The sequence below is a fragment of the Coregonus clupeaformis genome, unplaced genomic scaffold (assembly GCF_020615455.1).
Source record: "Coregonus clupeaformis isolate EN_2021a unplaced genomic scaffold, ASM2061545v1 scaf0033, whole genome shotgun sequence".
In the NCBI taxonomy this organism is placed as follows: Eukaryota; Metazoa; Chordata; class Actinopteri; order Salmoniformes; family Salmonidae; genus Coregonus; species Coregonus clupeaformis.
The window spans coordinates 635,427-658,005 of NW_025533488.1; the positions used below are offsets into that span (position 1 = coordinate 635,427).

Below are 22,579 nucleotides of genomic sequence, written 5' to 3' on the forward strand. Positions count from 1 at the left end.
TGAGCTTTTCCCACAAGAACACTTTGGAGGAGCAGTGACCAAATATCTCGTGGCCATTTTAGGGATGTGGCAATCCGCTCAAACAGAGTAAAATATACATCCACCTCCTTTTCATTGAAAGGCAGTACACGTCTGCTATTCCGACCAAGATCAAACTGTTGACGGTGTAGAATGGCCTGATTGGATTCGGACTACTTCCAGATCGAGGTCTTTCAATCGATTGTACAACTTTCTTCTTGTTCTAGTCTGGCTACACGCTCTCGTTCTTGTTCTCTTTCCTGTGCTCAAGCTCTGATAGTTGCACGTCTATGGGATTTACTCTACCCATTTCATCAACCTCTCTCTCCGGAAGGATTTCCTCCTCCACCAAAGCAGCACCGATCAACTCTTTGACTACTTATTTTGGATCGCCAGATGCCACCTTGATGCTATGCAATGATGAGTAGATTCGCCTTTGAACATGTATCTAGCATCTCCCATGTAGGGTTTTCCACAAATACTTCCAACTTAATGTCCATGGATTTATTGTTATTAGCCTGTGTGTTTATGCAACTTTAAAAATGATTCCACCAATCTTATAACTTATAACCCCACAAGGTGGATGTCAGTGACAGAAACTCTACCCAAATTTGTATTTTAAACACTCAAATATCTGGTCACAGCAGAGCTTCAGAGTATGTGATTAGAGCGACTACCATACTCATGGGAAACAACATCCCGGATGAGCCCCCATTTTGTTACGTTCCCACAAGACAAACTCATAACGTCGCTCACAACAAATGGAACAAACAAAATCACTGACAACCAAACAAAACAGAAAGGGGTTAAAAAGGGGTTCTGAAAGGCACCCATTTGGGTGCCCACTGAAAGTTTGCAAAGCCACAAGTAAGGGGTTCTAAAACACGCCCACCATGGACGCCCACTAGGTTTCCTCCGAAAACACAAACTAAAAGAAAAACCCACAACAACTTAGGATAGGGACTAAAAAGAATATGGAACAAAACAGGGGAAACCAAAACTCAGGCTTCTTTCTAACGTATATAGGTGAGCTAGAAATCGCACCGTAGCTCTCCCATCTATCAAACTCAATTGGAGCACTGGGCCAACCACTCCTAAATAGCACCTGGGCCAACACAGGTGAAACACCTTCCCACTAACGAGACGGCAACCAGCACAGGGGTAACACATAATGACTGACGAGGTGACACCAATCTGTGTGCCCTACTTGCTTAAATGCTATATGTGCTAAAAGTCCAACCTCAAAACATAAATGGAAAAAACAAAACCTGTTACCTCGGAGGGGGTTTTGGGTTGACAGAAGAAGAATGATCAGAGAAGTGATTATGGATAGCAAAGAAATCTACCTTTGGAGAGAAATGTTGTTAAAGTTATCAATTATTATCGATTATAATTGATTTATCAGTTAATAACATTTTTTAAATTGTCGCTGTCTCATATTGAAGTAGAGCGGCTCCTTTACCTGATAAGTATTTCCTGTCAGTGCAGCTAACTGATGTAAGGAATCTGCATCCAGGCCAAAGTTCTGCTGGTAAGATCTGTGTGTTCATCAACAGAGAAACAACACCATGGTCAGTGTCTCCTGTTGTTACAGCAGTCAGGCATGCCTCTATGGCTCTCCTCCACACAGTCCCAGCCAGAGCCATCTTCTGAATCTCTACCATGGCAGACGAGAGATTAGGCAGTGACAGGAGGAAAATGTAGCATTTGTGGCCCTCAAGCTCCTTCTCAATGGTGGTGTGTAAGAGGGGGAAGTAAAAGCTATGTGGTTGAAAGCAGGACAGTAAGAACACTGGCCTGCTTTACCCCAGCCTTCCTCAGACTCACCTCACAGTCAGCTCTTATCTGACTCAGAATTTCAGCTTTAGTGAGACCCTTGCCGCTCCTGCACCTGAATGAGGCCTCCAGGTCACTGTCCGCTTTGTTTCTAACAAAATAGAGCCATTTCCCAGCTTGTCTTATGGCGTCGGCCAGCTGGATGTGGTATTCCCTGAACCGCTTAGCCCTACAATTATAAAAATAAAATAAATCCAGAAGAAAACATTTGAATTCCACAAAATAGTCCTGGCTGTGCCTCTGCAGTGCAGGGTATTGTTCTCACTGTGTTATCTGCCCTTGGGTTACCATAGCAACATGTTCAGGGATTGTACAACTCACAGGGAGGTCCTGTGAGGGGAGACCCCGTAGCTAGCTAGATAGCAACTGAATCTAGCTAACAAGCTAGCTAGCAATGTCACGATCAGTGAGAATGCCCCAAAACACACAAAAAACATCTGAAAGTCCACAGAAAATATTTCAAAAAACTAAAATACACTTCTGACACCAGTGTTTTGTTTTGAGCTCTTTACTTAGTATGAGCTAATGTTAGCTAATGCTCAGTGGTGTAAAGTACTTGGGTAAAAATACTTTAAAGTACTACTTAAGTAGTTTTTTTGTGGTATCTGTACTTTACTTTACTATTTATATTTTGGACAACTTTTACTTTTACTTCACTACATTCCTAAAGAAAATGATGTAAATTATGTCTGAGTGTTGGAGCATGCCCCTGGCTATCCGTAAATAACAAAATAACAAGAAAATGATGCCATCTGGTTTGCTTTATATAAGGAATTATACATTATTTAGACTTTTACTTTTACTTTTGATACTTAAGTATATTTTAGCAATTACATTTACTTTTGATACTTAAGTATATTTATAACCAAATACTTTTAGACTTTTACTGAAGTAGTATTTTATTGGGTGACTTTCACTTTTACTTGTGTCATTTTCTGTTAAGGTATATTTACTTTTACTCAAGTATGACAACTGGGTACTTTTTAAACTCAATCAACTAATCAGCTAACCTTACCATGGCTAGTGCTATGAATCTACAGTAGTTAACTAATAACTCCCTGTACAGCTGATGTGGAGGATATGGGTGGAAGGACCACAACAAACCTTCTTCTTTCCGTGATGTTTATTGAACACAAACACTTTTAAGGACTCATCGATGGGGCTTTAGGGGAACAGGTTCAGAGCTTCAAGTTCCTTGGTGTCCACATCACCAACAAACTATGGTCCAAACACACCAAGACAGTCGTGAAGAGGGCACGACAAAGCCTATTCCCCCTCAGTATTTGGCATGGGTCCTCAGATCCTAAAAAAGTTATACAGCTGCACCATTGAGAGCATCCTAACTGGTTGCATCACTGCCTGGTATGGCAACTGCTCGGCCTCCGACCGCAAGGCACTACAGAGGGTAGTGTGTACGGCCCAGTACATCACTGGGGCCAAGCTTCCTGCCATCCAGGACCTCTATACCAGGCGGTGTCAGAGGAAGGCCTTAAAAATGGTCAAAGACTCCAGCCACCCTAGTCATAGACTGTTCTCTCTGCTACTGCACAGCAAGCGGTACCAGAGCACCAAGTCTAGGTCCAAAAGGCTTCTTAACAGCTTCTACCCCCAAGCCATAAGACTCCTGAACAGCTAATCATGGCTACCCGGACTATTTGCATTGCCCCCCATACATCAAGTCAACTGCCCCAAAATGACAGTTACAGAGAACATGAATGTGGTGCTGACTGGTGATTGGCCAACAATATTGCCAATCACCAACAAGGTAGGCGGGACATAAAAGGGGTGCAGTAGACAGTATCTGCATTCACAATAATATCAACCAAATTATATTTATCAAAATGGTTTCAAAACAGTTGTGGTAATTTAGGGCCGATTCAGATTTAGGTAATGTACACCTTTCCTACGCACATCTCAGTAGTTGGTATTCAGATGTACCTTATGCATGTGCATAACAAGCTTTGCCGGCGTGGTTCCCTTGCGTGTGCTGAATAAATGTAATTAAACAGCTGAATATATTTGTTTTATTCTGATTTTTCAGAGGGTGCTGCAGCACCCCTACTTCCTGCGATTATGGACATAACACCCCAATAATTTCAGTGGTTAGTTTTAACCTTCTTCATAACAGTATTGTTCAGTCGATATGTTTTATTTTCATCATTGATTGTTCAGTCTATCTGCTTTTTTGGTCTATTTCCATACTCTGTAATAATGATAGGGTAGTATAAAACGTAGGTTAATGAACTTGGAATGATTATGAATGGTTGAAAAGGTGAAGTTGGCACTGCCAGGGTAATGTTCGTTGAAAAAACATTCATTCTCACGCAACCACAGAGCAGCCAATTTCCCTTAGGTGTCTTTTACAGGAGGAAAAAAACTGTAAAACGCCCATAGGCTGACATTTGAAGTTTTCACCCTAAGTCACACCCATCTGCACTACCATCTTATTTCACCTGACCTTTACAGAGCGTTTTGTTAGGATAACACATGTTCTGACACATTCTTCTAAGGGCTTTAGGAGGTGTTTTCCTCTGACTGGGATCCAGATCGTTTTCCCGGATTCAAACAATAACAAATAGGAGCAACACAGACAGAGCCCGCTATTTTTTGCAGGCTCATGACACAAAACATAACTGAGAGAAACAGAATCTTTAAAATGGAAGATATTAAAGTGGGTCAGGGTTTATCAATTCAAAAGTAGGGCTTGTCACATGGTTCGGTTTGAGGTTTTGACAGGAAATGTAACTAAAGGAATAGAAACTTAAGGGCTCATTTGCAGAGGAAATGAAAGTAAAAACAGGTGTGTGACAAACTAATATCAACAAACAAATGAATTGTAAATAATTTGTAAATCTTTTACATATTACCTTCAGTTCATGGGCAAAGTGTTGTATGCGTTTGTGTTACTTTGCTTCATGTCCCGTTTCTTTGTCCCCTCATCAGGATGCAATAATGTGCATATTCTGTGTATGCTTTGCACAGCCACTCCAGTGACATTGTTGCAATCATTGTAAAAACATTTTATCACAGGAGTCTGTTCAATTCTGTTCTATTGGACAAATTTCATATACATTTTAGTAATTTAGCTGACGTTTTTATACAGAGGGACTTACAGGAACAACTAGGGTTAAGTGTTTAAATTAACTTTACTTTTTGTCCAGAAAAATAACATTATTGTTATTTGATTACATGGGTGGTCAGATTTCCTGAGCGCTCATAACATCTCTGGGATAAATATTATTAGAGTATTCTAAACCTCAATGATCCTTGTTGGATTGAGAACAGAAGGGAAAACTCTTGCCATTTATTGTGAAACTGCAGGAATCTTCCCCCATTAGAGAAGGCACGTTTGTGTCAGAACAGATATATTTGAGTCAAGTTTAAAACTTTTAGCTATAAGTCTTGGGAACATGGAGACCACACCTTTAGTGTAATGTATTGAAAAGTATACAAGCACTTACAAGACTAATACACATTAGTCAGCAGGGATTGAATCATGCGTCATGTACCATGCCAAGAAGTCCATGTGAGTGATAGGCACATCCTACTGCCATTGTCACGCCCTGGCTCTGGGACTCTGTTATGTTGAGCCAGGGTGTGTTGTTTCTATGTGTTTTGTGTGCTAGGGTGATTATCTAGTTCATTTGTTTCTATGTTGGCCGGTGTGGTTCTCAATCAGAGGCAACGTGTATCAGCTGTTGCTTGTTGTCTCTGATTGGGAACCATACTTAGGCAGCCTGTTTTCCACAGTGTGTTGTGGGATCTTGTTCCGTGTTGGTTTGGTGTTGTAGACCAAGGACTTGACGTATCGTTTGTTGTTTTGTTCGTGTGGTGACATTAATAAAGAAGTATGTTCACTTATCACGCTGCGCATTGGTCCTCTGTATTCGACGATCGTGACAGCCATCAATAAACTAAACTCAGCAAAAAAAGAAACGTCCCTTTTTCAGTACCCTGTCTTTCAAAGATAATTCGTAAAAATCCAAATAAATTCACAGATCATCATTGTAAAGGGTTTAAACACTGTTTCCCATGCTTGTTCAATGAACCATAAACAATTAATGAACATGCACCTGTGGAACGGTCATTAAGACACTAACAGCTTACAGACAGTAGGCAATTAAGGTCACAGTTATGAAAACTTAGGACACTAAAGAGGCCTTTCTACTGACTCTGAAAAACACTAAAAGAAAGATGCCCAGGGTCCCTGCTCATCTGCGTGAACGTGCTTTAGGCATGCTGCAACGAGGCATGAGGACTGAGAATGTGGCCAGGGCAATACATTGCAATGTCCATACTGTGAGATGCCTAAGACAGCGCTACAGGGAGAAAGGACGGACAGCTGATCGTCCTCGCAGTGGCAGACCATGTGTAACAACACCTGCACAGGATCGGTACATCCGTACATCACACCTGCGGGACAGGTACAGAATGGCAACAACAACTGACCGAGTTACACCAGGAACGCACAATCCCTCCATCAGTGCTCAGTCCGCAATAGGCTGAGAGAGGCTGGACTGAGGGCTTGTAGGCCTGTTGTAAGGCAGGTCCTCACCAGACATCACCGGCAACAACGTCGCCTATGGGCACAAACCTACCGTCACTGGCAAAGAGTGCTCTTCACTGACGAGTTGCGGTTTTGTCTCACCAGGGGTGATGGTCGAAATGGCGTTTATTGTCAAAGGAATGAGCGTTACATCGAGGCCTGTACTCTGGAGCGGGATCGATTTGGAGGTGGAGGGTCTGTCATGGTCTGGGGCGGTGTGTCACAGCATCATCAGACTGAGCTTGTTGTCATTGCAGGCAATCTCAACGCTGTGCGTTACAAGGAAGAAATCCTCCTCCCTCATGTGGTACCCTTCCTGCAGGCTCATCCTGACATGACCCTCCAGCATGACAATGCCACCAGCCAAACTGCTCGTTCTGTGCGTGATTTCCTGCAAGACAGGAATGTCAGTGTTCTGCGATGGCCAGCGAAGAGCCCGAATCTCAATCCCATTGAGCAGGTCTGGGACCTGTTGGATCAGATGGTGAGGGCTAGGGCCATTCCTTGGTGCCTTGGTGCAGGTGCCTTGGTGGAAGAGTGGGGTAACATCTCACAGCAAGAACTGGCAAATCTGGTGCAGTCAATGAGGAGGAGATGCACTGCAGTACTTAATGCAGCTGGTGGCCACACCAGATACTGACTGTTACTTTTGATTTTGACCCCCCCCCTTTGTTCAGGGACACATTATTCAATTTCTGTTAGTCACATGTCTATGGAACTTGTTCAGTTTATGTCTCAGTTGTTGATGTTCATACAAATATTTACACATGTTAAGTTTGCTGAAAAGAAAGGCAGTTGACAGTGAGAGGACGTTTCTTTTTTGCTGAGTTTATATGAAGAGAAAGAGAAAGAAAGTGCTTAACGTTCGGGAGGAACGCATTGAACCAGGTGCAGGTCAGATTGAAGCACTTGGGAGCAGAATATGCCATGTGCAGGGGGTGGAGCTCATCACACATCAGCTACTGCATCTAACAAACCTGAGTCAGATACATACTGTATGTTAAAGGCCCAGTGCAGTCAAAAATGTTTTAGTTTTACATACAGTGCCTTCAGAAAGTATTCACACCCCTTGACATTGTCCAAATGTTGTTGTGTTACAGCCTACATTTTAAATTGATTAAATGGAGATTTTTTTTGTCACTGGCCTACACACAATACCCCATAATGTAAAAGTGGAATAATGTTTTTCCAGTAAAAAAAAAAAATGCATTAAACATTTAAAGATGTCTTTAGTCAATAAGTATTCTACCCCTTTGTTATGGCAAGCCTAAATAAGATCAGGTGTAACCATTTGCTTAACAAGTCACATAATAAATTGCATGGACTCACTCTGCGTGCAATAATAGTCTTTAACATGATTTTTAAATGACTACGTCATCTCTGTACCCCACACATACAATTATCTGTAAGGTCGAGCAGTGCATTTCAACAACAGATTCAACCACAGAGACCAGGGAGGTTTTCCAATGCTTCGCAAAGGCGGCCACCTATTGGTAGGTGGGTTTAAACAAATTGCAGACATTGAATATCCCTTTGAGCATGGTGAAGTTATTAATTACATGTTGGATGGTGTATCAATACACCCAGTCACTACAATGATTCAGGCGTCCTTCCTAATTCAGTTGCCGGAGAGGAATGAAACCGCTCAGGGATTTCACCATGAGGCCAATGGTGACTTTAAAACAGTTACAGAGTTTAATGGCTGTGATAGGATAAAAATGTTAGTTATTCCACAATACTAATCTAATTGACAGAGGGAAAAGAAGGAAGCCTGTACAGAATAAAAAATATTTAAAAACATGCATCCTGTTTGCAACAAGGCACCAAAGTAATAATGCAAAAAAAATGTGGCAAAGCAATTAACTTATTATTCTGAATACAAAGTGTTTTATTTGGGGCAAATCCAATTCAACACATTACTGATTAACACTCTCCGTATTTGCAAGCATAGTGGTGGCTGCATCATGATATGGGTATGTGTCACGATCGTCTGAAGAAGCGGACCAATACGCAGCGCGTGGAGTGAACATGATGACTTTATTTAATAAAGCAACCACGAAAAACAACAAATGACGATAGTGAAGTCCTCTGTAACACTGACAGAAACATGGAACAAAAACCCACAAAACCAAGGAGAAACCACACAGTTTAAATATGGCTCCCAATCAGAGATAACGAGCCGACAGCTGACACTCGTTACCTCCGATTGGGAGTCATATGACTAATCACCAAACATAGAAATGAACAACTAGAATACCCAACATAGAAATACACCCAAACAATGAAAATGAACAACCCTGGCTCAATAAATCAGAGTCCCTGGAGCCAGAGTGTCACAGTACCCCCCCCTAAAGGTGCGAACTCCGGGCGCACCAGCATGCAGTCTAGGGGAGGGTCTGGGTGGGCGTCTGTCCATGGTGGCGGCTCTGGCCCAGGTCGTGGTCCCCACCCCACCTTAGTCACTATCCGCTTCCGTAGCCCCCTCCACATGACCACCCCCCAACTAAACCCCACTGGATTAAGGGGCGGCACCGGACTAAGGGGCAGCACCGGACTAAGGGGCAGCACCGGACTAAGGGACAGTACCTGACTACGGGGCAGCACCGGCCTGAGGGGCAGCACCGGACTGAATGGCGGATCCTGGCTGGCTGGCTCTGGCGGATCCTGGCTGGGACGGCTCTGGCGGATCCTGGCTGGCGGAAGGCTCTGGCTGATCCTGTCTGGCAGAAGGCTCTGGCTGATCCTGTCTGGCGGAAGGCTCTGGCTGATCCTGTCTGGCGGAAGGCTCTGGCTGATCCTGTCTGGCGGAAGGCTCTGGCTGATCCTGTCTGGCGGAAGGCTCTGGCTGATCCTGTCTGGCGGAAGGCTCTGGCTGATCCTGTCTGGCGGAAGGCTCTGGCTGATCCTGTCTGGCGGAAGGCTCTGGCTGATCCTGTCTGGCGGAGAGCTCTAGCGGCTCCGGTCTGGCGGACGGCTCTGAAGGCTCATGGCAGACGGGCGGCTTTGCAGGCTCAGTACAGACGGGCAGTTCAGACGGCGTTGGGCAGACGGACAGTTCAGACGGGCGTTGGGCAGACGGGGCAGTTCAGACGGCGTTGGGCAGACGGACAGTTCAGGCGCCGTTGGGCAGACGGGCAGTTCAGACGGCGTTGGGCAGACGGGCAGTTCAGACGGCGTTGGGCAGACGGACAGTTCAGGCCCCGCGTTGGGCAGACGGCAGACTCTGGCCGTCTGAGGCGCACCGTAGGCCTGGTGCGTGGTGCCGGAACTGGAGGTACCGGGCTGAGGACACGCATCTCAGGGCTAGTGCGGGGAGAAGCAACAGGGCATGCTTGGCCCTGGGGACGCACCGTAGGCCTGATGCGTGGTGCCGGAACTGGAGGTACCGGGCTGAGGACACGCATCTCAGGGCTAGTGCGGGGAGAAGCAACAGGGCATGCTTGGCCCTGGGGACGCACCGTAGGCCTGATGCGTGGTGCCGGAACTGGAGGTACCGGGCTGAGGACACGCATCTCAGGGCTAGTGCGGGAAGCAGCAACAGGGCATGCTTGGCCCTGGGGACGCACATAAGGCCTAGTGCGGAGAGCAGCAACAGGGCATGCTGGACCCTGGGGACGCACACAAGGCCTAGTGCGGAGAGCAGGAACAGGCCGGGCTGGGCTGGCGACGCGCACCGTATCTCTGGTGCGAGAGGCCGGAACAGGCCGGGCCGGGCTGGCGGCGCACCGTATCCCTGGTGCGTGGAGTAGGAACAGGCCGGGCTGGGCTGGCGACGCGCACCGTATCCCTGGTGCGTGGAGTAGGAACAGGCCGGGCTGAGCTGGCGACGCGCACCGTATCCCTGGTGCGAGTGGCCGGAACAGGCCGGGCCGGGCTGGCGAAGCGCACCCTATCCCTGGTGCGTGGAGCAGGAACAGGCCGGGCTGGGCTGGCGACGCGCACCGCATCCCTGGTGCGAGTGGCCGGAACAGGCCGGGCCGGGCTGGCGTAGCACACCGTGGACCTGGTGCTTGGAGTAGGAACAGGCCGGTCCGTACCGGGAACACACACCACTGGCCTCAACCGAGGATCAGGAACGGGCCGGACCGGACTGGCAACACACATCAGTCTTTCACGCCGTGCCACACACACTTCCCTCCCTCTACTCGCCAATGGCTCCCGTACTCCGTTAGCCTTCTCTCCTTTTCTCCCTGTGGCAGCCTCCTGCTGCCCAGCCGCCCAAGCCATGTGCCCCCCCCCAAAAAAAATTTTTGGGGTTGCCTCCCGTCCTTCCGACGATGGCCCTGCCGATGCCGTTGCTCCTCTCGCCGTCGCCTCTCCACCGTCTCGTTCCATGGTCGGCGATCCATACCATCCAGGATCTCCTCCCAAGTCCAGGACCCTTTACCGTCCAACAGTTCCTCCCATGTCCAGACCCTTTGCTCCTGGACGCGCTGCTTGGTCCTTTTATGGTGGGTTTTTCTGTCACGATCGTCTGAAGAAGCGGACCAATACGCAGCGCGTGGAGTGAACATGATGACTTTATTTAATAAAGCAACCACGAAAAACAACAAATGACGATAGTGAAGTCCTCTGTAACACTGACAGAAACATGGAACAAAAACCCACAAAACCAAGGAGAAACCACACAGTTTAAATATGGCTCCCAATCAGAGATAACGAGCCGACAGCTGACACTCGTTACCTCCGACTGGGAGTCATATGACTAATCACCAAACATAGAAATGAACAACTAGAATACCCAACATAGAAATACACCCAAACAATGAAAATGAACAACCCTGGCTCAATAAATCAGAGTCCCTGGAGCCAGAGTGTCACAGTATGCTTGTAATCATTAAGGACTGGGGAGTTTTTCAGGATAAAAAAGAAACGGAATTGAACTAAGCACAGGCAAAATCCTAGAGGAATACCTGGTTCAGTCTGCTTTCCACCAGACACCAGGAGATTAATTCACCTTTCAGCAGGACAATAACCTAAAACACAAGGCCAACTGGAGTTGCTTACCAAGAAGACAGTGAATGTTCCTGAGTGGCCGAGTTACAGTTTTGACTTAAATCAACTTGAAAATCTATGGCAAGACCTGAAAATGGTTGTCCAACAATGATCAACAACCAGTTTGACAGAGCTTGAAGAATTTAAAAAAATAATAAAGGGCAAATATTGTACAATCCAGGCGTGGAAAGCTCTTAGAGACTTACCTAGAAAGACGTGCAGCTGTAATCAATGCCAAAGGTGCTTGTACAAAGTATTGACCCAGGTGTGTGAATACTTATGTAAATTAGATATTTATGTATTTCATTTTCAATAAATTAGCAAAAATGTCTAAAAACATGTTTTCACTTTGTCATTATGTGGAATTGTGTGTAGATTGGTGAGATTATTATTATTTTTAATACATTTTGAATACAGGCTGTAACACAGCTAAATGTGAATAAGGCAAGGGGTATAAAAACTTTCTGAAGGCACTGTATATTTCCACACTATAAGGTTGTAATAATACTGTGAAATTACATTTACATTTACATTTTAGTCATTTAGCAGACGCTCTTATCCAGAGCGACTTACAGGAGCAATTAGGGTTAAGTGCCTTGCTCAAGGGCACATTAACGTCATTTAGCAGACGCTCTTAGCCAGAGCGACTCACAAATTGGTGCGTTCACCCTATAGCCAGTGGGATAACCACTTTACAATTTTTGGGGGGTAGAAGGATTACTTTATCCTATCCCAGGTATTCCTTAAAGAGGTGGGGTTTCAAATGTCTCCGGAAGGTGGTGAGTGACTCCGCTGTCCTGGCGTCGTGAGGGAGCTTGTTCCACCATTGGGGTGCCAGATCAGCGAACAGTTTTGACTGGGCTGAGCGGGAGCTATGCTTCCGCAGAGGAAGGGAGCCAGCAGGCCAGAGGTGGATGAACGCAATGCCCTCGTTTGGGTGTAGGGACTGATCAGAGCCTGAAGGTACAGAGGTGCCGTTCCCCTCACTGCTCCATAGGCAAGCACCATGGTCTTGTAGCGGATGCGAGCTTCAACTGGAAGCCAGTGGAGTGTGCGGAGGAGGGGGGTGACGTGAGAGAACTTGGGAAGGTTGAACACCAGACGGGCTGCGGCATTCTGGATGAGTTGTAGGGGTTTAATGGCACAGGCAGGGAGGCCAGCCAACAGCGAGTTGCAGTAGTCCAGACGGGGAGATGACAAGTGCCTGGATTAGGACCTGTGCCGCTTCCTGTGTAAGGCAGGGTCGTACTCTCCGAATGTTGTAGAGCATGAACCTGCAGGAGCGGGTCACCGCCTTGATGTTGGCGGAGAACGACAGGGTGTTGTCCAGGGTCACGCCTAGGCTCTTCGCACTCTGGGAGGAGGACACAGCGGAGTTGTCAACCGTGATGGCGAGATCATGGAACGGGCAGTCCTTCCCCGGGAGGAAGAGCAGCTCCGTCTTGCCAGGGTTCAGCTTGAGGTGGTGATCCGTCATCCATACTGATATGTCTGCCAGACATGCAGAGATGCGATTCGCCACCTGGTTATCAGAAGGGGGAAAGGAGAAGATTAGTTGTGTATCGTCAGCGTAGCAATGATAGGAAAGGCCATGTGAGGATATGACAGAGCCAAGTGACTTGGTGTATAGGGAGAAAAGGAGAGGGCCTAGAACTGAGCCCTGGGGGACACCAGTGGTGAGAGCACGTGGTGCGGAGACAGCTTCTCGCCACGCCACTTGGTAGGAGCGACCGGTCAGGTAGGACGCAATCCAGGAGTGAGCCGCGCCGGAGATGCCCAGCTCGGAGAGGGTGGAGAGGAGGATCTGATGGTTCACAGTATCAAAGGCAGCAGACAGGTCTAGAAGGACAAGAGCAGAGGAGAGAGAGTTAGCTTTAGCAGTGCGGAGAGCCTCCGTGACACAGAGAAGAGCAGTCTCAGTTGAATGACCAGTCCTGAAACCTGACTGGTTTGGATCAAGAAGGTCATTCTGAGAGAGATAGCAAGAGAGTTGGCTAAAGACGGCACGCTCAATAGTTTTGGAAAGAAAAGAAAGAAGGGATACTGGTCTGTAGTTGTTGACATCAGTGGGATCGAGTGTTGGTTTTTTGAGAAGGGGAGCAACTCTCGCTCTCTTGAAGACGGAAGGGACATGGCCAGCGGTCAAAGATGAGTTGATCAGAGAGGTGAGGTAGGGGAGAAGGTCACCGGAGATGGTCTGGAGAAGAGAGGAGGGGATGGGGTCAAGCGGGCAGGTTGTTGGGCGGCCTGCAGTCACAAGTCGCAGGATTTTATCTGGAGAGAGAGGGGAGAAAGAAGTCAAAGCATAGGGTAGGGCAGTGTGAGTAGGACCAGCAGTGTCATTAGACTTAACAAACGAGGATCGAATGTCGTCAACCTTCTTTTTCAAAGTGGTTGACGAAGTCATCCACAGAGAGAGAGGAGGAGGGGGGGGAGGATTCAGCAGGGAGGAAAATGTGGCAAAGAGCTTCCTAGGGTTAGAGGCAGATGCTTGGAATTTAGAGTGGTAGAAAGTGGCCTTAGCAGCAGAAACAGATGAAGAAAATGTAGAGAGGAGGGAGTGAAAAGATGCCAGGTCGGCAGGGAGTTTAGTTTTCTTCCATTTCCGCTCCGCTGCCCGGAGCTCTGTTCTGTGAGCTCGCAATGAGTCATCAAGCCACGGAGCTGGAGGGGAGGACCGAGCCGGCCGGGAGGATAGGGGACATAGAGAGTCAAAGGATGCAGAAAGGGAGGAGAGGAGGGTTGAGGAGGCAGAATCAGGAGATTGGCGGGAGAAGGATTGAGCAGAGGGAAGAGATGATAGGATGGAAGAGGAGAGAGTAGTGGGAGAGAGAGAGCGAAGGTTGCGGCGGCCCATTACCATCTGTGTAGGGGCAGAGTGAGTAGTGTGGGAGGAGAGCGAGAGAGAAAAGGAAACAAAGTAGTGGTCGGAGACATGGAGGGGAGTTGCAGTGAGATTAGTAGAAGAGCAGCATCTAGTAAAGATGAGGTCAAGCGTATTGCCTGCCTTGTGAGTAGGGGGGGACGGTGAGAGGGTGAGGTCAAAAGAGGAGAGGAGTGGAAAGAAGGAGGCAGAGAGAAATGAGTCAAATGTGGACATAGGGAGGTTGAAATCCCCCAAAACTGTGAGGGGTGAGCCATCCTCAGGGAAGGAACTTATCAAGGCGTCAAGCTCATTGATGAACTCTCCAAGGGAACCTGGAGGGCGATAGATGACAAGGATATTAAGCTTAAATGGGCTAGTGACTGTGACAGCATGGAATTCAAATGAGGAGATAGACAGATGGGTTAGGGGAAAAATTGAGAATGTCCACTTGGGAGAGATGAGGATTCCTGTGCCACCACCCCTCTGACCAGATGCTCTCGGGGTATGCGAGAACACATGGTCAGACGAGGAGAGAGCAGTAGGAGTAGCAGTGTTTTCAGTGGTAATCCATGTTTCCGTCAGCGCCAGGAAGTCGAGTGGGAAATTGTGAACATTTTTGAGAGCTGTTTAAAAAGACCGCCTGAAATTTCAGCCTGTGTTGGAGGGATGGAGTTTTGGCCTGCCTGGTGACATCATCAGGCGGTAAATTAGCGAATAGACCAAACCTCTCTGACCAGTCCCAGACAGTCCAAGCAAAATTCTTGCTTGAGAAATTTCTATTTTCTAAGAAGCTATTTTTGTTTATTTTTAACCACTTTAATTGAAAACAATCACAGTAAGGTACTTAATTGTTACCCAGAAAGTATTTGATATTGAGATAGAAACGGCTCCATTGGACCTTTAAATACTTTGAACTAGCACTTTCCATTGGTTTCAATGTACCGGCTGGTCTGTTGGACATGTGCAGTCGTCACTAGACTTACTACTGTGTTTCCTGTTTGGATGCTGAACACCTCTAGGCACAAGACAAACACCCTATAGGGTGCTTTGTTTCCATACATAGGCATAATCATGCTCAGGGAGACGAGTATGCAGACCTCTTGCAAAAACAGTTACAAGAACCAGATGTACTGTAGGTTAGCACAGACAGGCAGACCACAACCAGAGTGGGAAGTGCTGCAAACAGGATGTCTGATGCATGGAGACAAAGGAAGTGGCTGTGATTGAGTCAATATGAGGCAGAGATGTTGAGAACTTACTTGTTGTGAGTAACCAAATATTAATTATCTGTAGGTACAGTTTTCATGGGAGGTTTTATTAACATTCTGAGAACAAAAATTATAGGTTATTTGAAAGTAATTAAATAATCAATCAATCAATCAATCAATCAATCAAATGTTATTTATAAAGCCCTTTTTACATCAGCAGATGTCACAAAGTGCTATACAGAAACCCAGCCTAAAACCCCAAACAGAAAGCAATGCAGATGTAGAAGCACGGTGGCTAGGAAAAACTCCCTAGAAAGGCAGAAACCTAGGAAGAAACCAAGAGAGGAACCAGGCTCTGAGGGGTCCCCTTCTGGCTGTGCCGGGTGTAGATTATAATGTTCTGTGAACATGTTTTAATAACACTTTTAATAACACTGCTAGCTTAGGTTAATGGTTTTGAACGCCAAGCAAAAATAGGACGCATGGAAATGAATTTGGCCAGACATTGATCACGCAAACAGATTCTTTTTATTTGTGGCATGGTGTCAGTGAGATTCAGGTGTGTTCAATTTGTGGGCGTGGCCATCACACCTGAACACACTTAAAAAGATAGAGGATAAAGAGTGTTTGACGTTGAGAACGGAATGTATACTGTATGTTTTTCAATAACATTGTTAAAATGTTCTTTGAACGTTACTAATGTTTTCTTGTAGTTTTTATAGAAATGTTTCTTAATGTTCTGAGAACATGACTTTAAATAGAGCCATGAGGAAAACCTGCAGAAAACGTTATACTGAAGTACTGAAATTCCAACAGAATAACTTTTTTTCAGGAAGGCACTTAATACTGCAAAAAGGCCAAAATGCAAAGCGTTACATTTGGGTCAAAGCCAACACAACATTTCACTGAGTAACCCTCCAAATGTCCAAGCATGGTGATGGCTGTATCCTCTTATGGCTGTCATTGGCAGGGAGCAGAGGAGTTTTGTCAGGATCAAATGGCAGGTATGGAGTGAAGCAAAGGCAAGGTCTTAGGCCTGCATCAGTCTGCTTGAGACCTGACACTGGGAGAGAAAACAGTTTCTTACCAAGTCAAGACAGTGGAAACTCCTGAGTGTGACTAGGATTTAACTCCTTTTTATTTTTGTGTTTGCTGTTATTAAATCAGTGTTTTCTCATCGGCAATGACAAAGGACAGATTTCATTACAGGAAATACAACAGCATACATAAAAATGAATAAAAGTCATATTCACAATGGGGCTGTCACATTTTTGACTGCAATGATCCACAAAGTGTGCAAAGTTGGTGGAAGCCTATCCAAAAAGAAAATAATATTTATTTGACATTTATTTTTTATTTTGAAATTGTGAATGTTTTGCAGAACATGGAGCATTGAAACAAGTTCATGAATTTTTATTCCAGGATGTAAGACCACAGAAAACAAAATGTGAAAATTTGCCACATTCTACAAATGGTATGTGTTGCAACAGAACACTGTATTCAAAGCTCAGTTATTGAACAGTGGATAGCTCTGTGAGTGTGTGAATGCTTCTAGACAAAACATGCCACACCTCTAAATGATCACAGATAAATGCTGTAACTCGACACACCCTATATCATTTCACCTCCTTCAGCTCCAAGTCAAAATGCACCTTATTGTAACCATCCTCGTGACAGTGTGCTTCTTCCCAAAGGTAAGAGGACTATCTAGGCCATAGCCTACGGTTAACATGCATTTCGATTCTAATTTATTTTAAATGTCAAAATAGTACACAAAGAAAATCTCTAAATATGGCTATAGCCCATATCATTTTTGTATTACTTAGGCTACCTTTGGCTGCATTTGGATTAATTCTGCTTTGAAGATCAAGTTCAGCAATTATTATACTTTTTTTTGCAATTTCAGTTTAGCCTATAGCCCGCAGTTTAGAACTATAATGAAGAAGAAATAAATATATAACTTCAACAGCATTGATCCATGTACCTTTTGAATGACAAACGCATTTCAGCCAAAGAAAAAAGTGTCCACGTTTTAGTATATTATATCCCTGATAATTTATGAAAATAATTTCTAATAATGGGATGCTGTAACTTTTCACCTTCTCAGCATATTCACTCAAGTGCTTTGAGTGCACACCAGGACAATCGGGAGCATGCACGGACAAACAGATTGACTGTCGTAATCCAGCCCAATGTGGAAACGCGCGGATTACAACCTATATGGGTAAATTAATGGCAGGTTCATTTAGCTCATAAATGTTAGCCTAACGATAAAACAAATATTCTGGTTCATTTTATTACGTTTTTTTACCTGTATGTTTTTTTTTTGACTCGACCTCTTCTTTCCATTTCCAGGCGATACAAAATTATTAGATGTCAATGCGAAGTCTTGCGCGGTGCCAACTGAGTGTTTCAGTGCAGCAGTGAACTTCGGAATCTCGCGCACTACGATCGCCAGCAAATGCTGCAATACGGACCTCTGCAACTCCCAAAGCGTCCCTGGTAACTATCTCAATGAGAATGTATAGGCTATGTTAGTTTAGAATCAATGCTACTATTAAAACATTCGATTTGATAGCATGTTGAAAGGTTGAATTTAAATTAATCCTTTTAATTGATAGTTCTATGAGGAAAATTTGAGTTGCTGAATTAGACTAACTCAATTCTTAAATTGAAATACAACCAACCGATCTATTTAGCATAATTATTTAATGGCTGCCAAGTGTTTTCAACATAGAGGAATACTCGAAATAGGCGATTATAAGGAATAGAATTAATCTATTTTGATTTTGGTTTGTGGTGAGGTGGAAGTGAAAAGTGCAATCACTTATCCTGTAGAGTCCACTAAACCCACTCCTAATGGCAAGAAGTGCTTCACCTGTACCGGAACGGACTGCACGAGCGCTCTGAGCTGCTTGGGAGACGAGGACCGCTGCATCTCAACATCAGGTAGTGTGTCAGATTAATGGCGCACCGTTACCTGCACATTCTTTACATTCCTAAAGCCTATTTATTTAGTCTCTCAGACTGGTCTCATAGACTAGACATAACATAGTAAACGGAAATCCGGGACACTCAAATTAGTATGGTATGTAATGTTTGGTTTAGTTACATCAGATAGAAGGTTAATTAAGGCAAAAACATAAGGAGGCTGGTTGGTCAGAGTGGATGGGTGGGCATATAATGCTAATGTCTAGCAACCCAAAGGCTGCATGTTTGTATCTCATACAACTTTAGCGTTTTAGATCCCTTCCCCTAACTTTTTAGATAACCCTTACCCTTGCCCTTACTCCTAACCTTAACCCTAACCGCTAACACTAACCCTTACTGCTAGCTAATGTTAGCGTTAACCATCTAGCCACATAGCTAATGTTAGCAACAAATATTTTGGAATTGAAATCAAATAAAATTGTATTGGTCACATACACGTGTTTAGCAGATGTTATTGTGGGTGAAGCGAAATGCTTGTGCTTCTAGATCCGACAGTGCAGTAATATCTAATAAGTAATACCTAACAATTTCATAACATATACCCAATACACACAAATCTAAGTAAGGAATTAATTAAGAATATATACATATATGGACGAGCGATGTCAGAGCGGCATGGACTAAGATACAGTAGAATTTGCTCCTGTAAGTCGCTCTGGATAAGAGCGTCTGCTAAATGACTAAAATGTAAAATGTAAATAGTATAGAATACAGTTTATACATATGAGATGAGGAATGCAAGATTTGTAAACATTATTAAAGTGGCTAGCGTTCCATTTCTTAAAGTGGCCAGTAATTTCTAGTCAATGTCCATAGGCAGCAGCCTCTAATGTGCTAGTGATGACTGTTTAACAGTCTGATGGCCTTAAGATAGAAGCTGTTTTTCAGTCTCTCGGTCCCAGCTTTGATGCACCTGTACTGACCTCGCCTTCTGGATGATAGCGGGGTGAACAGGCAATGGCTCGGGAGGTTGATGTCCTTGATGATCTTTTTGGCATTCCTGTGACATCGGGTGCTGTAGGTGTCCTGGAGGGCGGGTAGTTTGCCCCCGGACCTCGAGCTTAATGATGAGCTTGGAGGGTACTATGGTGTTGAATGCTTAGCTATAGTCAATGAACAGCATTCTTACATAGGTAATCCTCTTGTCCAAATTGGATAGGGCAGTGTGCAGAGTGATGGCGATTGCATCGTCTGTGGATCTGTTGGGGCGGAAAGCAAATTGAAGTGGGTCTAGGGTGACAGGTAAGGTAGAGGTGATATGATCCTTGACTAGTCTCTCAAAGCACTCCATGATGACAGAGGTGAGTGCAACGGGGCGATAGTTGTTTAGTTCAGTTACCTTTGCTTTCTTGGGTACAGGAACAATGGTGGCCATCTTGAAGCATGTGGGGACAGCAGACTGGGATAGGGAGAGATTGAATATGTCTGTAAACACACCAGCCAGCTGGTCCATGCATGCTCTGAGGACGCGGCTAGCGGGCCGCGTCGGTGGAACTGTGTTATCCTCAAAGCGGGCGAAGAAGGTGTTTAGCTTGTCCGGAAGCAAGACGTCGGTCTTGGCAACGTGGCTGGTTTTCCTTTTGTAGTCTGTGTTTGTCTGTAGACCTTGCCACATACATCTCGTATCTGAGCCGTTGAATTGCAACTCCACTTTGTCTCTATACTGACGTTTTGCTTGTTTGATTGCCTTGCGGAGTGAATAACTACACTGTTTGTATTCTGCCATATTCCTAGTCACCTTGCCATGGCTAATTCGTAACTTATCTTACATTTTGCAATTTGTAACACATCATATGAATTGTAATTCGTAACATATCATACGAAATGGATGATGGACATCCACAAAATAATACATACAATACGAAATGTAACATATCATACTAAATGGAGTTCCCAGAATTTACTTACAGAATAATACGAAATGCTCTGAGACCACGTTGCAGAGTCTGCACATCTCATAGGTATGATAACATGCTTACTCTGAGGAATTATTGATATTCTGTGTGTTTATATAGTCCTGGCCTCTGATAGCATGCAGTTACCCTGAGCAAGTAATAACTTAATGTAGAGTATTTTAATTGAATGTGTCCTGCAGCACTGCAATGAAAAGTTTTCCAATCTCCAAATAAACCTCCAACCCGTTGCATAACTGCAGCAACATAATTACCCCATGGCCCGACGTTTTAATTACGCCATGTGGTGATGTATCTTGGCTGTCAGTCAAACTCCTTAAAAGTGAAACTAACATGTAAGTTTAGGCATTCATTGCCAATGGTTAAGGTTAGGGCTAAGGTTAGGGATAGGGTTAAACTTAAGTTTAGACATTAATTCAGAGTGGTTAAGTTAAGGGTTAAGGTTTGGGAAAGGCTTAAAACAAAAAAACAAAAATCAAGTGCCTAGCACTGGGATTGAACACGCAACCCTCTGAGCCAGAGACTGCGGCTTAAACGGCCTATCCCCCATCACAACAACCTAGCAAGCGTACTAGATGGTAATAGGTGCTCACATTGCCCCTAGTGGACAGTATAGCTTCACATTTCGCCAGGTCCAAATGTAATCTGGTACCTACAGATTCAGCACCCCCTGGAGTATTCCATAAGAGAATGGGCTGAAAGTTTTATCCAATGTGCACTTATCAGGACTTGACTGGACTTGCGAAGCATTGAGTCTTGTGAATATCAGTAACATTGTATTTTGTGTGCTGCTAGTGAACACGGGTGGCAAGAAGATGACAATGAAGGGATGTGCCTCCAAGAGAATCTGTGTGGGAGAAGTGTCAGGAGCTCTGGGGCCCGCCATGGGCGTGGACATGAAGTGCTGCGAGGGCAACCTGTGTAACAACGCCCAGAGCATCGGACTGAGCCTCCTGCTCCTGGTGACATCCATGGTCTCTGTCGCCCTGTTCCACTGAGAGGCACCGTGCATTCACCTCCTCTCCTCTCCTCTCCTAGCCATGGCCTCGTTCTGTTTACTAGTTCCATCTTATTTGGAACCTCCCTGTCATTTTACACCCCCACCCCATCTCCCCACTCCGCCAGCTCCAGTCTCCACTATTCACATGTTGTGTGTGTTAATAATGGATGTTATTGAATAGCCCCTTTCACTAGACGCTCCCTTGGGGCTTCACATTGTGTAGGGTTAACTAAACCTCTCCACCTCCACTAGCGTAATGCTGCAGCCACCTGTGGAATGCACTATAGCCATTTCATTTTAGGGACAGCTCTCGCAAAAAAACACACCCACAACAACCCACACCCACACCTACATCCATCCCACAACCCCTACACACACCCACACCTGTCCTCTTCTCTCCTCAAGGTCCTATGAGTCAGTGAGGCATGGATGTTTGGTGAGGCATCTGCCAATCTAAACAAGTGTTGTACATTGCTTGAAATCATTGGCATTGCTAGCTTTCACATGTTGCTAACATTCTGAATAATGTAAAAAAAGCTATTGAATCCCATTTTTAACCTGGCAGAAATATACTTGAAATGAAATATGTCACTGGATGTGTACGGTGTTATTGTATTTGCTATGCCTAATTGATGAACAAGATGAATTCTGCAAATTAAAAAGATTAAAAGTATATGAATTACTGCATAGATTATCTGACTCTTTATTCTCACAACCTCCTGCTTCCAAGTCCAATGAGGCAATGAATAAAAATAAAATAAAATAAATTCCACAATATTATTTACAAGATTTAGTTGAGGTTTAGGATGTAGTGAATGGTTTGTCCCAAATACAAGGCTTTCAGTTTTTGAAATACTTATAACTATCTTATTACTTGCCACCCATTCTAAAACTGACTGCAGCTCTTTGTTAAGTGTTGCAGTGATTTTACTTGCAGGGGTAGCTGATTTGCATAATATTGAGTCATCAGCATACATAGACACGTATGCTTTACTCAGTGCCACTGGCAGGTCATTAGTAAATATTGAGAAAAGTAAGCGGCATAGAAATCTGCCCTGGGGAATGCCCTCCTTGACCTGGATTATGTTAGAGAGTTTTCCATTAACATGTTATTTACAGAAAGTTGTGGCTTGAGCAACTTATTTACAAGTAATAGCTTTGAGAACTGTGCACCATTTGGCATTTCACACTTTAGTTGATCACATT

General features: G+C 44.8%; 1 protein-coding gene across 1 annotated transcript in view; it reads left to right on the plus strand.

Annotated features, from left to right (window-relative positions):
* LOC121556968 (urokinase plasminogen activator surface receptor) overlaps nucleotides 1-22,058 on the plus strand; it is a 39,909-nt gene extending 17,851 nt beyond the window's left edge. The window contains exons 2-7 of the mRNA XM_045212626.1: nucleotides 14,380-14,384; nucleotides 17,147-17,163; nucleotides 17,577-17,693; nucleotides 17,825-17,971; nucleotides 18,308-18,418; nucleotides 21,169-22,058. Coding sequence (XP_045068561.1) covers nucleotides 14,380-14,384; nucleotides 17,147-17,163; nucleotides 17,577-17,693; nucleotides 17,825-17,971; nucleotides 18,308-18,418; nucleotides 21,169-21,371 — 600 coding nt within the window. The 3' untranslated portion in view covers nucleotides 21,372-22,058. The remainder of the gene's footprint in view (nucleotides 1-14,379; nucleotides 14,385-17,146; nucleotides 17,164-17,576; nucleotides 17,694-17,824; nucleotides 17,972-18,307; nucleotides 18,419-21,168) is intronic.
* Nucleotides 22,059-22,579: the final 521 nt, after the last annotated feature.